General features: G+C 41.6%; 1 protein-coding gene across 1 annotated transcript in view; it reads right to left on the reverse strand.

The window, feature by feature from the left end:
* The window catches only part of TMEM65 (transmembrane protein 65), a 60,821-nt gene extending 47,508 nt beyond the window's left edge, over positions 1 to 13,313 (reverse strand). Inside the window, exon 1 of the mRNA XM_012451609.2 lies at positions 13,010 to 13,313. Within this exon, the coding sequence (XP_012307032.1) occupies positions 13,010 to 13,313 (304 nt within the window). The remainder of the gene's footprint in view (positions 1 to 13,009) is intronic.
* Positions 13,314 to 15,608: the final 2,295 nt, after the last annotated feature.

A 15,608-nucleotide genomic window follows, 5' to 3' on the forward strand; every position in this document is an offset into this window, starting at 1 on the left:
GGTTGCAAACTCCTGAACTCAAACAATCCTCCAACCTCAGCATCCCAAAGTGATGGGATTACGGGTGTGAGCCATCATTCCTGGCCTAATTCCCTCTTTCTTGAAATGCCCTATCCTGCTCTTAGTTTCTAGGATATCATTATTATCTTTTTTCCTGTCACTCTGGACATTACTCCTCACCCTATTTGTAGTTCTTGCTCTTCTTCCTCTTCTCTTCCAATAAACACTGGTGTTTTTCAGCATTCTCTCCTGGGCTCTTCTCCTATCACTCTATTTATACCGCCTAGCCCTAGTTACTACCATAGGGTAGAATTCCCAAATTTGACTCTTACTCTGGAGCTCCAGAGTTGATATATACAATTAACTACTGGATATCTTTATATAGTTATCTCACAAGTGCCCAATACTCAGAAAGCTGAAAATGAACTCAAAAGTCTGGAAAGCTTTCCTATGGGTTAAATGTCAGATTTTCGTTTCAAAAAATCATTCATTTGAGTTAGGAATTCATTTCTAAAATAAATAAAAATAAAAAATCTTTCAAAAATCTAAAGGAAAATTAAAGATTACAGATTTATGAGTTACAAATCCTAAATACTAGTTTTCTGACTTCAGACACCACTGTTTTTTGCTTTTTGTTTTTGAGATGGAGTTTCACTCTTGTAGCCTACACTGGAGTGCAATGGCATGATCTCGGCTCACTGCAACCTCCACCTCCCAGGTTCAAACGATTCTCCTGCCTCAGCCTCCTGAGTACCTGGGATTACAGATGTCTGCCACCACAATCAGCTAATTTTTGTATTTTAAGTAGACTTGGGGTTTTCCCATGTTAGCCAGGCTAGTCTCAAACTCTTGACCTCAGGTGATCCACCTGCCTTGGCCTCACAAAATGCTGGGATTACAGGCAGGAGCCACTACACCAAGCCAAAGTTGTTATTAACTCTGCTCTGACATACTGGTTGAAGGATTTGGGGCAAGCTAATCTTAGCATTAGTATATTAATCTATAAAATGGAGATAATTCCTTCTCCCTCCAAGAGAAGTAAACAAAACAATCACATAAAAACTCAGCTCAATATGTCTGGCACACAACAAGTACTCAATAATTGGTAAGTAATGGTAGTGAAGATGGTGTTGTTAAATTAAGTTTAGCCTAATGCTGCCTCCTTATATACTTAAGCCTAAAGATTTCTCCATATATAATGAACTATAACCTAACTGGATATGTAAACAGTCTGTAATCTACTCTTGTAACAAATAGCTGAGTCTCAGCCAATCACAGCAGCCATACTTCAATGCATTCACAGGTAGCAAACTCTTCAAACCATGTTCAAATAAGGCATATGCCAACCTGTAACCAATCTGCCTGCTTCTGCACCTCACTTCCATTTTCCATACATCACTTTCCTTTTTCCATCCATAAATCCCCTCTGACCATGAAGCAACTCCAGAGTGGCTCTGAATCTATTCTGGTTCAGGGGCTGCCCAATTTGTAAATCATTCTTTGCTCAAATAAACTGTTCAATTTAATTTGTCTAAAGTTTTCCCTTAACAGATGGTGTCAGAAGTGGGATCCAAAGAGAAGCTTCCAGCAACCCCCAGAAACAAGTGACCAAGTGAGGTACCCACAGGATCCACTGTGTCTACTGCTCTCTCACAGCAAATGGGGATTATGGGTAGGTTCTCTCTAGGATTCCAAAGCTCCATGGATGTATGTTTTTAGCTATCTGAATTTGAGCAATGTTTCCATCTGAACTGAATTTGGAAGTTGTGACAGAAACTGGACTGGGTCCAGCACAGAATTGGATCTAATCATTAACTGGCATGGATCCAGTTAGAGGCCTCAGACGTCTGACTGGGTCAGAAAGAAACTGGTAGTAAATGGCAAATTTACTACCAGTAAATTTGGGGTAATTTACAGGGATGCAAGCTTTGGCTTTTGGAAATTCATGGGAAATTTTGTGTTCTACCCCATTTGTTTCTTTTCCTTTCACTCTTAGGTAGGGAAAAATCATTGGTTAAATTGATCAAGGTGATCTAAGAGCGAAAACCAAGATTCAGTGTAAAGATAAGATCCTTAATTTCTGAAGAACTGAGTACTCAACCTTCTGGCTATACCTACCTATACCTTATAAATATTAAGCCCTGGAAGCAGCAAACACTTAAAGACAGCAAAATTTTACTAAAAGTAATTCATTACATTTGAAAGTAAGGACTGCTCAATTAGTCTCATCTAAGGATGCCTACTGATATGCAGACGTTTCTAAAAAAGATTTCAACATTTTTATTGCCCCAGAGGGAAAACCTAGACCAAGTTAATGTCCATTGTAAGTATTCTCTTTTCAAGGGAAGAAACAGTAGACATGGAGAGCCAGAGAGAGAGAGAAAAACACAGAGTCAGAGAGAGAGAGAGTCAGAGAGAAAGAGAGAGAAGGAGGCAAAGAGAAAATGAGAGACAAAGGAGAGAGATTAGGAAGAAGAGAAATATTAAGAAAGTTATAAGAATGCAGCTTTAGTAAGGAAAGTTATAAAACAAAGTTAAGATTCTCTATGATAGTTGTGGAAAACGTTATAAAAAGGAATTTGTGCAAGAAATGTATAATTTTTGCTTTGAAAGTTTAAGCAAGTTTTGAAATGTTAATTGTCAAGGAAATTCAGTGTGTAAACTTATTAGCTAAAGTTAAAGAGGTATCATCCAGTTTTTCTGTAAAGTGGACATTAAAATAAAAACACAACAGGTTTTTCTTAAACCACTAACCTGCTCTTTAACAAAGATTATAGAAGGTCTCTTAGTGCAGGCACCACTCCTAGAATTTTCAGTACACTAGCACCAGCCTGGAGACCACCCTATCTCATGCTGCTAGCTGCCAAGACTGCCGTTCATACAGCAGGAAAGAGATGGACACATCACACCGGAGTCAAGAAAGCGCCATTACCATTAGAATCATGGGCTACTGTTACGGGATCAGACCCTACCAAGTTAAAGCTAAGAAAAGCTTAATCCATCTGTCTTTTCTTTTTTCTTTTCTTTCCTTTAACTACTCCCCATCTTGTTAATGTGATTAGATCTGGCTTACCTCAAGTTGTTGCTTTTGATGTCTGTTTAGTTATGCCTTGTGGAGATATGCATAACCAAGGACAGCCTGCTGCTTCAGAAAGATGTCTCTGTCCCTCTTAGACTTCCTCAGATTAGGAAGACATAATGAGTTCCTCTAAGGATACTAGTAATCCAAGGAATAGTAGCTGTATTAATTGGTAGGAATCAGAATCTTGTCCATCTAAAACAGAATCTCTATGTTCTACTTAGTCTAATATCATATGGAACACTAAAGGTTTAAGATACACTGCTTCCACAGGTCTTTGTCAGTCCTTAAAACTATATATCCATTTCACCAAAGGAATTACTCCTTCTAGCTGTCAAGATAACCAATGTAATCCTATACAGCTTACTATTGTTATTGCAACATCTGAAAACTCTTCCCCTTCATTAAGTCTTATTTATGTTATAGGAGCCGACATTTCAGGAAAGGATCCTAAAGAAATTTTTGAAATGCACTTTATTGCTCCTTCAACCTCTTTATCAATCACTCCTCCTAGACACAATGACAAAGCCAAAGTCTCAATGGTAGAAGTAGAGGATCTAAGGCAAACCATATCCACTGAAACAGGATATAAGGATGCAAATGCCTGGTTAGAATGGATTAAATATTCTGATCACACCTTAAATAAAAGTGACTGTTATGCTTGTGCGCATAGTAGGCCAGAGGCCCAGGTTGTCCCCTTTCTACTTGGATGGTTCTCAAATCAAGCAGACATGGAATGCATAGTAGGTCTTTCTCAGGATTCCAACACCTGGGATAACAAATTGTGCCAAGTTCTTTCTCTGCTATTTCCTGAGGTTCAACACCCTGTGGAGTCAGCCCCTGAGGGCAATTCAACCTCCATCTTCTGAGGTAGGGTTCGCCTCATGCCTCTCACGGCAGGAGGAGAACTCAATATTCCTTGGAAATTTCATAGGATGTAGTGAAGTAAGGCACTTTGGAGAGCTAACTCATCAGTCTTCCATCAGTCATCCCCAAGCGGACATATAGTGGTATTTTAGGGGACCCTTACTGGACAGTCTGCCAAATAACTGGAGTGGTACTTGCGCTCTAGTCCAATTAGCTATCCCTTTTACCCAGACATTTCATCAACCAAAGATAGAGGAAACCCACCAACAACATACAAGAGGAGCCCCATATGGGTCTTTTGATTCTCATGTGTACCTAGATGCAATTGGGGTCCCAAGAGGAGTTCCAAATGAATTTAAAGCCAGAGATCAGATAGCTGCTGTATGTGAATCAATACTATTCTGGTGGGTGACAATACATAAAAGTGTAGACTGGATAAATTATATTTATTATAATCAACAACAATTTGTTAACTATGCCAAGTATGCTGTTAAGGGTATCACAGAACAGTTAAGGTCTACTACCAGCCAAATGGCATGAAAAAACAGGATTGCTCTTCATATGATATTAGCTAAAAAGGGTGGTGTTTGTGTAATGATTGAGACCCAATGTTGTACTTTCATTCCAAATAACAGCTTCAGATGGAAGTATCATGAGAGCCTTACAGGGAGTTATGGCCCTATCTAATGAACTAGCCAAAAATTCAGGAATAAATAACCCCATTTCAAACTGGCTAGAGAACTGATTCAGCAAATGGAAGGACACTTTGGCACCAGTCTTCACTTCCCTCGTAGTGGTATTAGATATGCTTCTTGTAGGATGTTGTGTTATACCCTGTATTCGAGGACTTGTGCAAAGGCTCATTAATACTACCCTCGCTAACCTATCTCCAACTCCTCCTCCACCCTATCCAGAGAAATTACTTCTGTTAGAAGACCAAGCCAAACAATGAAGCAAGGACCTATTAGAAAAGTTTGAAGAAGAATTATGAAATAAAAAGAGGAGGAATTGTAAGAGATGGGAAAGTTCTTCTTCAAAGTTTATATCTTAAACTATATTATAAGGAGTTACAATCTCTTGCTCTATGGCCATTATCCACTATTAGCATAAAAATATACCCATGTATATATATATTCTCTAAATCAGCTATGCCTTGAATCAGCTACCTTGACTCGCTCCAGCATGTCTGAACAGAACTGGGCAAGCTCCAAACCCTGGTGCATGCCATTCCTTATTTGGAAACCCTCCTGACCTTCTCCTGACTGGCTTCCTCTTCTTCCTTCTTTCCCCGTCATCTATTCAGGAAATGTCCAAGTTTTTAGCCAATTGGGTCAAGCATAGAATGTGAGCTCCCATTCCGGCCAATGGAAACTGGACACAGTAGTAGGACAATTGCATCAGATTATAAAAGTTATAAATGTCCCTGTCTCCTTTGTTCAGGTGTACTCTCGTGGCAAGACTGCAGGCAAGTTGCACTCTTCCTGCAGGAAGTAAACTAGCCTTGCTGAGTGATCCACTTTCTCAGTGCAGATTTTTCCCAACGTTATAAACCTGTTTCCAACATTAGGATTTCTGATTGTGTGGAAAACAGAGTCACTTCTCTATCAAAGAATAAAGAGTTTTGCTTTTAAAACTCTTTTAATTACCACTTTGGCTAAAAGTATGACTATTATTTTACAGTGATCTTTGGTCCTATTTTGATTAAGTGCTTTAAATCTTTGATACATTTGATGCGCTTTCAAAATCGAATTTCAAATTCAAAATTGAGTCTTTTGACCTAAAGCTAACTTTGGGATGTTACACAGAGGGCCCCGCAGCATCCAAAGGAGAGATAATAAAGAAGTTTATCTGGCATGTTAAATTACATGGGAAGCACTGTCAAATAAGAAATGATGTTTAACCTTCTTGGAGTTATAGTTTATGTATATGATACTAATATATATTCCAAAATTGTATGAGCTTCCAACATTCTGGTGTGTCTTGGTATGTTATCAGTCCTAATTATAGTGATCATTTTAAATTAATTATTGTAGGCCACAGAAATAACCAAATTTTCTTGTCAACTGTATCTTTAACCATGACAATTTTAAGCCATTTCCACAGTTAACTGCTTCATTCTAATGTATTTTCAACCAAGCAGCCTGTTCATTAATCCCCTACAACAGAATCTCCATAATAACTGATATATTCATCCATGTAACAACAAAAAGGGTCAGCAACTGCACAGATTCTTCCCCATTTAGCCAGTAGGTAATCTAGAGCAGTTCTGTTATCTAGTACAACTTTAGTAAAAGAATTTAAAGAATTTTTGTACAAAATATCATAACCTTTGCAGTGGAATATTCCAGAAAACCTATTACGAGGGATATTATCAAAAAATAAGATTTTAAGTGTAAGAGCTAAAGAGTCAAAAATCAATAATAATGTAACAGAGGCAACTAGTTAGCTGAAAACACAAAAGAGAACAGTGATCCTTGAAATGTCTATCAAGATTAAACCCTACTGAAAAGCAAAGGGGGGAAGTAAAAAGAGATTAAAAAGTAAAAGAAAAAGAAGAAAATCAAAAACAATGGAAGAGTGACAATTGGCAGAAGTAAAAGCAGACTTTAGAAACAAAAACAGAATGCCAAGAAGCAGACCTCTTTACACAGCAGAAAAGAGTTTACCATAACTACAAGGAATGAATGAGAATAGAGTAGAATAGTCTCAGAGGACTGAGGAGGAGGGAGGGGCAAACTAAGTCCAACACATTTCACTACCACTATGACAGAGTCTAAAGAGCATGCCAACTGAAACAGCAGTGTTCTGGAGGCATTTGGTGTAATGACTAGTATGCCTACAAATAAAAGTAACCCCAAAGAAACTTATTGTATTAAAATATAGTATATAAGAACTCCGACATCTGGTAGAAGCTAAATTATGTTCATTATACTTTTACTAAGGCAGAGAAAAAATGCAATATGTTCAAATATTTTACCATCAAAAGCAATCCAAGTAAATGTCTTAGAGCTTAAGAGAAATGATTTTGTCACCTACAGTCTTTTATCTACAAGAACCTCTTATTTACTCTTACCTCGTATTGTCTGTCTGAGGTAATTTTAATATATAACTACTTGTTTTTATATGTTTTCCTTTACTTAAAGCATACATAAACCTGTGAGTCAAAGACAAGAGTCCTATAAAGCTACATACTAATTATAGAGTCCTATAAAGCTACATACTAATTAATCCAGATGACTTGGGCAAGATGCTAATAAAATCTACACTCAGGATTTAGTCCCTATTTGTTCCAGTTATTTTATACCCAAACACACCAAAGGAAACCAGACAAGAGTGTGGTTATGCAAACTCATCATTATTTTTAGAAAAATGAAAACAATCTCCATTAATAATGGCTCAATATCACATCATCCCAAACATTCAAGATCATCTATTATCTGTAGTTCCACCTGACCCTCTGGACAACCCTATAAATTACTGACTTTATATTACTTCAATTTTCCTATCCACAAATTTGTTCATAAAAATTTGCTTATCAGAAATAATAAAAAAGCAATAAATTACTATTAAGGTGAAAAACAGCAAATTAATTACTAGTAAATTAAACTATAGATGTAAAGTGTTTGACTTACCTGGAAGCCATACTTCCCAAGTTTCTAATATTTAGAATTTAGTCAAGAACTTAGAAGTGAAAAGACAACATAATGAAGGAAAACAATTACCCAAAGGATCTATTTAATAGTGAAGTGAGAAGTCTCATAGATAAGGAATCACCTTTCTGTCCTCCTTTTAATTTCCCTTCCCTTGAATCTTGACTGGCTTTAGTGACTTGCTTGACCAATTACATGCAACAGAAATGATGTTCTGGAACTTCCAAAGCTAAGTCATAATAAGTCTGTAGTAGGATGAATAACGGCCCCCAATGATACCCCAAATTCTAATTCCCTAACCTGTAAATATGTTACATTATATGGCAAAAAGAATTTTGCAAATGTAATTAAATTAAGGATTTGGAGAAAGTGAGATTATCCTGGATTTTCCAGATAAAACCTAAATATAATCATGAGGGTTCTTATAAGAGGGAGGTTAAAAGGTCAATGAAGGAGAAGAAACCGGAGCAGAGATTTTAGTGATGTGTCCAGGAACCAAGGAATCCCAAAAGATCAAAGAAGCAAGGAACGTATTCTCTCCTGAAGTCTCCAGAAGGACAGAGCCTTGCTGACACTTTGATTTTAGTCCCTTAAGACTTATTTTAAACTTTGGACTTTGAGAACTCTAAGAGAATATGTTGTTTTATGCCACTGTATTTGTGGTGTTACAAAAGCAATAGAAAACTAATACAGTCTGGACATGGTGGCTCATGACTGTGATCCGAGCACTTTGGGAGGCTGAGCTGGGCAGATCACCTGAGGTCAGGAGTTTGAGACCAGCCTGGCCAACATGGTGAAACCCCAGTGCTACTAAAAATATAAAACTTAGCCAGGCACAGTGGTACACGCCTGTAATCCCACCTTCTCAGGAGGCTGGGGCAGGAGAATCGCTTGAACCCAGGAAATGGAGTTGCAGTGAGCCAAGATCGCACCACTGCACTCCACCTTGGGCAACAGAAGGAGACTCTGTCTCAAAAAAAATTAAAAAAAAAAAAAAAAAGAACTTCTACTTTCTCACATAATCCTGAGCAATGGGCTGAAAAAAAGAAGCTAATCTTATTAAAGGTCCAAGATATCTAGTGAACAGGGATTCCATAACAAATCTCAATTTATTTTTAAGTGTTCTAGATATTCAATTTAGTATAAACTCTTTATCTTCCAGTCTTTCGTTTTGTCTAAGTCCTCTTACGCTGTATGGCAAGATCTCAAAACAAAGCTCTTCACCCTACCTTAAACAATCACAAAAAATGGAGGACTACAAGATTAAAGTTTAGAATTATTTGGTTAATGTATACAAATATAGATAAATGGCAAAAAAAAAAAAAAAAAAAATGTCAAAAGGACACAATTACCACTCACATAGAGGAACCAAAAAATGCAAGCTAATTAAGATCTAACATTGATAGAAAAACTGCTCTGTTCACCTCAATACATCTGTTATTTGCTAAGTGTAAAAAGAATCTCATTTTTTAAATATATTAAGTACACATTTAACAAAAAATATTCCCTAAGAAGCTCCTTTTTTTCAAAATATATCTCTCGTTGTCCCTCTCCAATAGCAAGTTCTTGTTTCTCTGTGTAACTCTCTGATAAGCATTAATTACACCACCTTAAATAAGTGTGGAAGCCAGCCTCCAAGATGTACCCCCAATGATTCCCACTCCCTTGCAGTCACACCTTGTGTAGTACTCTCCCACATTATGTCAGGACAAAAGAGTTGGACTGTCAGACTGTCATTTCTAAGACTGTTATAAAAGTCTGTCTCTGGCTTCCAGCTTAGGTGCTCACAGGTGCAGTCTTGCAAACATGCTCACCTGTGCACTCTCACACACACTCACGAGCGCTCTCTCTCTCACCACTTGCTCTGGAGGAAACCCACTGCCATGTCGTGAGAATACTCAGGCAGCCCTGTGGAGGACCACATGGGAGGAAATTGAGACATCTAACCAACAGCCATGTGAGTGAGACTTCTTGGAAATGGATCCTCCAGCCCCAGTCAAGACTTCAGATGATGTCACCCCAGCTGAGAGCTTGATTTCAACTTCCTAAGATCCTGAGCCAGAAATACAACTAAGATACTACAGGATTCCTGAGCCTCAGAAATTATGGGCTAATAGATGCTTGGTTTTTTTTTGTTTTTTTTTTTTTGAGACGGTGTTTCGCTCTTGTTACCCAGGCTGGAGTGCAATGGCGCGATCTTGGTTCACTGCAAACTCTGCCTCCTGGGTTCAGGCAATTCTCCTGCCTCAGCCTCCTGAGTAGCTGGGATTACAGGCACGCGCCACCATGCCCAGCTAATTTTTTGTATTTTTAGTAGAGACGGGGTTTCACCATGTTGACCAGGATAGTCTCGATCTCTTGACCTCGTGATCCACCCGCCTCGGCCTCCCAAAGTGCTGGGATTACAGGCGTGAGCTACCGTGCCCGGCCCACATGCTTGTTTTAAGCCACTGTGTTTTAGGATAATTTGTTATACCACAATGGACAGCTAATACAATGAGCACTGTCTATCTTTGAATACCAAATTGCTAGATTTTAAAAGCTTTTAAAACTAATTACAAATAGAAATACTAATTATAAAAATTGGGAAGAAAATTTGTTTTAAAAATGTTGGCTAACATTGAAAGGCAACTGTAATAATGTCAGCTTGCCAGTATCACTTGTAAAAACATGAACAATGCACTATCAGCAGAATATGGTCTGTTTATGGAAGAAGAGAGATCAGCTGAGCAGGTAAACTGAAGGTGCAATATCAACTTTTTTTAAAATTGGGGAGGAAATCAGTTAGTAATTTTAAAAAATCACAATATTCTATTTAACTATGATAAGACATCCCACAAGGTCTGCCTTATCTATTACAAACTCATTCCAAAGCTTTATCTCATCACAGATTATATCACATGCCTACTGATAAACATATAAGAAAGATAAAGGGCAAATGTACCAAATTTCAACAGCAGATTCCACAGCCATATCAAAGCATGGATGATTTTTTTTCAGTAACGTTTCCATTCCAAATCCAAAACACTTCGTTAGTTTATACAAGCACCCTTTCTAAAGACATTTAAGATTTTCTATGGCAAGAAATAGCCCTTTTGATAGAATTAATTTTGTTAGAAAGTACACTTAGTAGACAACACTTAATACATTAGTTGAGTATTTGAAAACATCATTCAAAAAGCAACAACAAAAGAAAACATGGGAGTTTTTCATTTATCTGACTGGAAATAAAAATGTTGATTTCAGCAATGGAATGAGCTGTATGCATTCTCAACATAACAAAATCCCTTTTACCTTAAATGATTAATGAATAGGTAATTTCCTAAGTAATGATTCTAGTGATCTCCATAATAACTATATGTATTGATACTGAAAGCAGTAAATGAACACCAAGACTACACTAACAAAAAAGCAGCATCTGTGCCATTTGATTCACAGGACAATCATTTTGTCATCAACATCAGCAAAAATCGCTGATTTAAACTTTGATGTTCTCTAGCTTATAAATAGGAGAGATAAGCATCTAACTATGGTTTCAAATATCCTTGACTGTTTCTCCTGGGCAAAGAAGACAATTTAAAGTACTAACTTCTCTCTCATATTAGTTACATAACTAAGTTTAACTGATGTTAATGATCTCCACTGATTAAAGTGTTTAAGTCCTTTTCAGAACATTTAAAACCATATTGAATTTAAAATACTATCTTTGTTAGGAAATGTAGCATTGCTACTGCAATACTGCTGGCATGTACAAAAATAATGTATGAGAAAAAATTTATTCAGTCACATTGCGGACATGTTTTTCAAGAACTGCCATAAAACTATATTCACAGGGCCCTACAATCTTGTAACTTGTTGACAATGCAGAATTTCCAAGAAATTACTTGGAAAAGGTAAAACGTGTGTTTGAATAGTGTTGTCTGTGGAGATTCAAAAATTAATGTTCTAGTACATGACTGACTATATTATTTTCTAAGGAGCACATTTTCAGAATTGACTACTTTTAAACTGCATACTGAGTCCACACATAGATTACAAATGTCCTAGTGTTTGATTATGATTTCATATACCATCATGATTACACATTTAATAACGGAATTGATAGGATGTTACATTTTCCTGTAAAAGCACTGTGGGTAAACAATGTCTGGAATCAATCATCCACTATAAATTGGTTCACCATTCCCTGAACTGAGGAGGTGGGGAAATGTGATTAAAAGCCACAACTAAAACAAGTTTCTGAAGTAGTACAGATAACGTCATGCTTAATTGAGGTAAATAATTCTTTCCTCATTCCTGCACATCAGCTAAAGATACACTTTCAAGTGTCTCTGGCAAATCAAATGCCATAATCCAAATCAGTGTGCTCTAAACTTAGGAATCTATGAGATGTGAACATACCTACCAAGTTTAGAAGGGGGAGTAAACCTTAAAACTTTCAAACACGTCAGAATGTAATACAAACTGAAGCAACGAGTTTTGTTTACATAACTGTAAGTGATGGAAATATTTTAAGACAACCATTTTAGTCGTTAGCTCCTTTCATCCTTTTGATTTTCTGAACTTTTAGCCTTTTCACCTAGACTCAAATTCTGATCGACCCCATTCTGGACTTGTTTTAAAAATATCCTATTTTAACATGTTAGCTTAAAAATAGTTTTGGTTTCATCGTTCCAAATTACTTTTGAGCCTAAGTCTGACTTTTACTGCAGAGCTACAGATTTTCAAAAAATATACTTCCTTATTTATTTCATTCTTTCAACCTCTGGGAAAAACCAAAACTGGAGTTTCACTTGAATCTATCTTTCCATTTCTGGCAAAAACTTTTCCTCTGGCTGCTCTAATTAATGCAACCAGACGTGTGTGGAAACAAGCAGCTGAGAGCATCCCTGACTTTTGAAGCTACACCCCTTCTTTTGGCTACCCACCCACAGATCTTCATTTGATAACCGTTCAAAAAGTTTCTTCCTGCCAGGCGGGTTTGTAGCACTTTCTCGGAGCAGGCACAGCGTGCCACCTGCGCGGGTGCACGCTCGCTCGAAAGAAAGCAGCAAAGGCTAAGGGACAGGAGGGCTGGGGAGGGGAGGCACCGGGCAAATCAAACAGAATCCCAACAATGTCACCTGGCATTTTAGGCCAAAGCTCCGGATTCCGAGGCTGGGGAGGACCTAGCCAGGCGCTGGCCTCAGCTGCCTGGCGCCACTCGCGCCCGTCCCACCTGCCTGGGGGAAACTCGGGCTGCGGAAGGTCCCCCCACCCCCAGTCGTCCCAGGCGCGGGGCCAGGCAGGCGAGGGGGGCAGATAGGGGGCGGCGGCGGGGTCCAAGGCAGAGGGCCGCGGAGGGCTCCTGCTGGGCCGGCGGCAAGAGGAGGGCGCTGGGGCTCCCGGGCACCCCCTCCCCCACCCACCTTACCTTGGGCGATGGCAATGGACTCGAAGCGGTGCAGCTCTTTGAGCAGGCAGCTCCTCTCCGTGGAGTGCAGGCTATAGATGAAGTCGCGCGCGCCCTGCGCCGTGTTCAGCGCCTCCATGGGCTCCTTCTTGGGGTGCGTACCCAGCCGACGGGGGCCGCCCGGTAAGCCGCCGAGGGGCGCGAGCGCCAGCAGCCCCCGCCCGCAGCAGCACCAGGACGGCGGGCGGGGCGCGGCGGCGGCGGCTGGGCCCGGCCTCAGGCTGCGCGCGGTCCGGCTCCTCAGCAGCGGCAGCAGCCGGGACATGACGAGCTGAGGAGCTGGGACCCCCGTGGCCGTCCGGGAGGGCGGTTTCTGGCGCTGCTGAGGGGAAAAGTAGCTGGGCTCAGCCCGACCCCGCCCCGAGGTCCTCCTGCCAGGCAGCCGAGGCGCCGCGCACCATGCAATCCGCGGGCCCCCGCGGCTCTCGCCTCCTGTTCCGTCCCTCCGCCCTTCCAAAAGGCCCGCGGCGGCTCCGGCCCCTCGGATGGGAAAAACTTTCTCTGAGACGGCCGTGCCCGGACAGCGCCCGGAGAGGGCGGGCGGGAGGTGCGGGCGGGCGCCTCCCGGCTGAGGTGGAGCGGCGCGGGCGGGCGGGCGAGTGTGTGTGTCTGTCAGTCCGATCTTCCAGAGGGATGAGTCAGCCACGCGCCGCCCTCCTCCAGCGCCGCCCTCCTCTCCCGCCGGGTTTCTCACCTATAAACTCCCCACGTCCCCACTCTGTAGGGTTCCAGAGCCCTCAAAACAGCCGCGCTCCCGAACCGCAGCCGCCGCCGCTACCCCTAGCGGCAGCACAAGGGGGAACGGGGCGGGGCGAAGCGGAAGGAGGCGGCGTGTAAGCGGGACTGCGCAGGCGCAATCTGCATGCTCTCGGGCCGCGCTCCCGCCTGGGGGAGGAGCGCGCACACGAGTCCCCTCCCCCGCTGGTGCGCGAAGGTAGGAGGAGGTGGGGTGCGCCACCCTGTGCTGGCCTTAAATCCACAGGTCGGAATAGGGAGAAAGAGCTCTGGACCCCTCGCCCTCCTGAGTAGTGCAGCTGCCACCCGGCCCCCCACCGGGAGCCGACCCCCATCTGGAGCTCGTTCTGAAAGGTGCCGCAGCGTGCAGCCCCGCTCTGGCCAGGCGGAGAGCTGCGCTGCTGCCCCAGCCCCGGCGGGGTCGCGGCGCTCTGCTCCGAAACGTAGCGCCGCAGTTGCGCCTTTTGCCAAGTCAGCGCCCACCGCCGACTCGGCCGAGTAGGCCGGCTCTGAGGCACCGGCTCTGGGCGCTCCAAAGAGAAAGCGTAGCCAGTTCCATCTCTGCCCAAGGAGGATCTGAGACTGAACCCTTGACACGAGAGCAGTCTTCCCCGTTCAGATTCCAGCCGCTGGCATGCAAATTGTTAATGCTAGAGTCAGAGGCAAGAATGTCATAGACCTTTCCTAGTGGTTGCTTGTGATTTTTTTTTTGTCTCCGTACGAAAGCGGGAAGAATTCTTTGGTTGTCCACGATTTCCCCTAGTCCAGGTCCTAGGCATCTTTGAAGGCCCAGGTCAAAGGTCTCCTAACTTCATTAAGTTGTCCCTAATCTCTTCCTAAAACAGATCTCTGCTTTATCTGAACCTGTCTAATGACACTTAGGCACTCTTAGAGAATAAATCCGCTTAATAAATCTGCTCAAGCGTAATCAAGATCTAAATCCTATCCTATCATGAACAGTGCTGCACTCAGCCCGGAAACTTGTATATAGTAAATGTGCTACGTGTTAGTAGAATATAAAACTGAATAAACGGAGGATTGTTACCACCAAAGCCGCCTACTTCTCTAACTCTGGTTCTGAAAGTGAGTCCCTGAGCTTCTTAGACATGGGAAATAGTGGACCCAACTTCACACCTCCTGAGTCAGAACGTAGGCATTGGATCCAGTCATGTGGGTTTTAGCAAGCCCTCCTGTTAATAATAACACACACGGCCGGGTGCGGTGGCTCACTCCTGTAATCCCAGCACTTTAGGAGGCTGAGGCGGGCGGATCACCTGAAGTTGGGAGTTCGAGACCAGTCTGATCAACTGTTCAGCAATACAAAATTATCTGAATGTGGCGGCACATGCCTGTAATCCCGGCTACTCTGGAGACTGAGGCAGGAGAATTGCTTGAACCCTGGAGGTGGAGGTTGCAGTGAGCTGAGATCGCTCCATTGCACTCCAGCCTGGGCAACAAGAGTGAAACTTCGTCTCAAAAATAATAATAATATTAATAATAATAACACACGGAAGCTTGAGAACCACTGATCTTACTTAAACATAGAAAGAAACTGCTTCTTTTTTAAATTTCGAAGTGATGCCTCTATGATGTAATAATGACAATTAGATGATCTCTGTTGAAATGAAAGCTTTTTGAGTGCAGAACCTGTATCTTCCTTGTCTTTGAAACCCCCTTCATCCCCTAGTATGCATTGGAATCCTCTGCAGAGTCATTTCGATCTCAGGTTCATGAAAGTACCCCATATCACCCCACAATTTCCCTACCCCCAAGAGATTCTGATTCATTGGGGTGGGGCCTGGGAAGTGAGGTTTGAAAAAAGCTC

This window comes from Aotus nancymaae, unplaced genomic scaffold, assembly GCF_030222135.1.
Source record: "Aotus nancymaae isolate 86718 unplaced genomic scaffold, 86718_ANA_hifiasm-v0.15.2.pri h1tg000036l, whole genome shotgun sequence".
NCBI lineage: Eukaryota > Metazoa > Chordata > Mammalia > Primates > Aotidae > Aotus > Aotus nancymaae.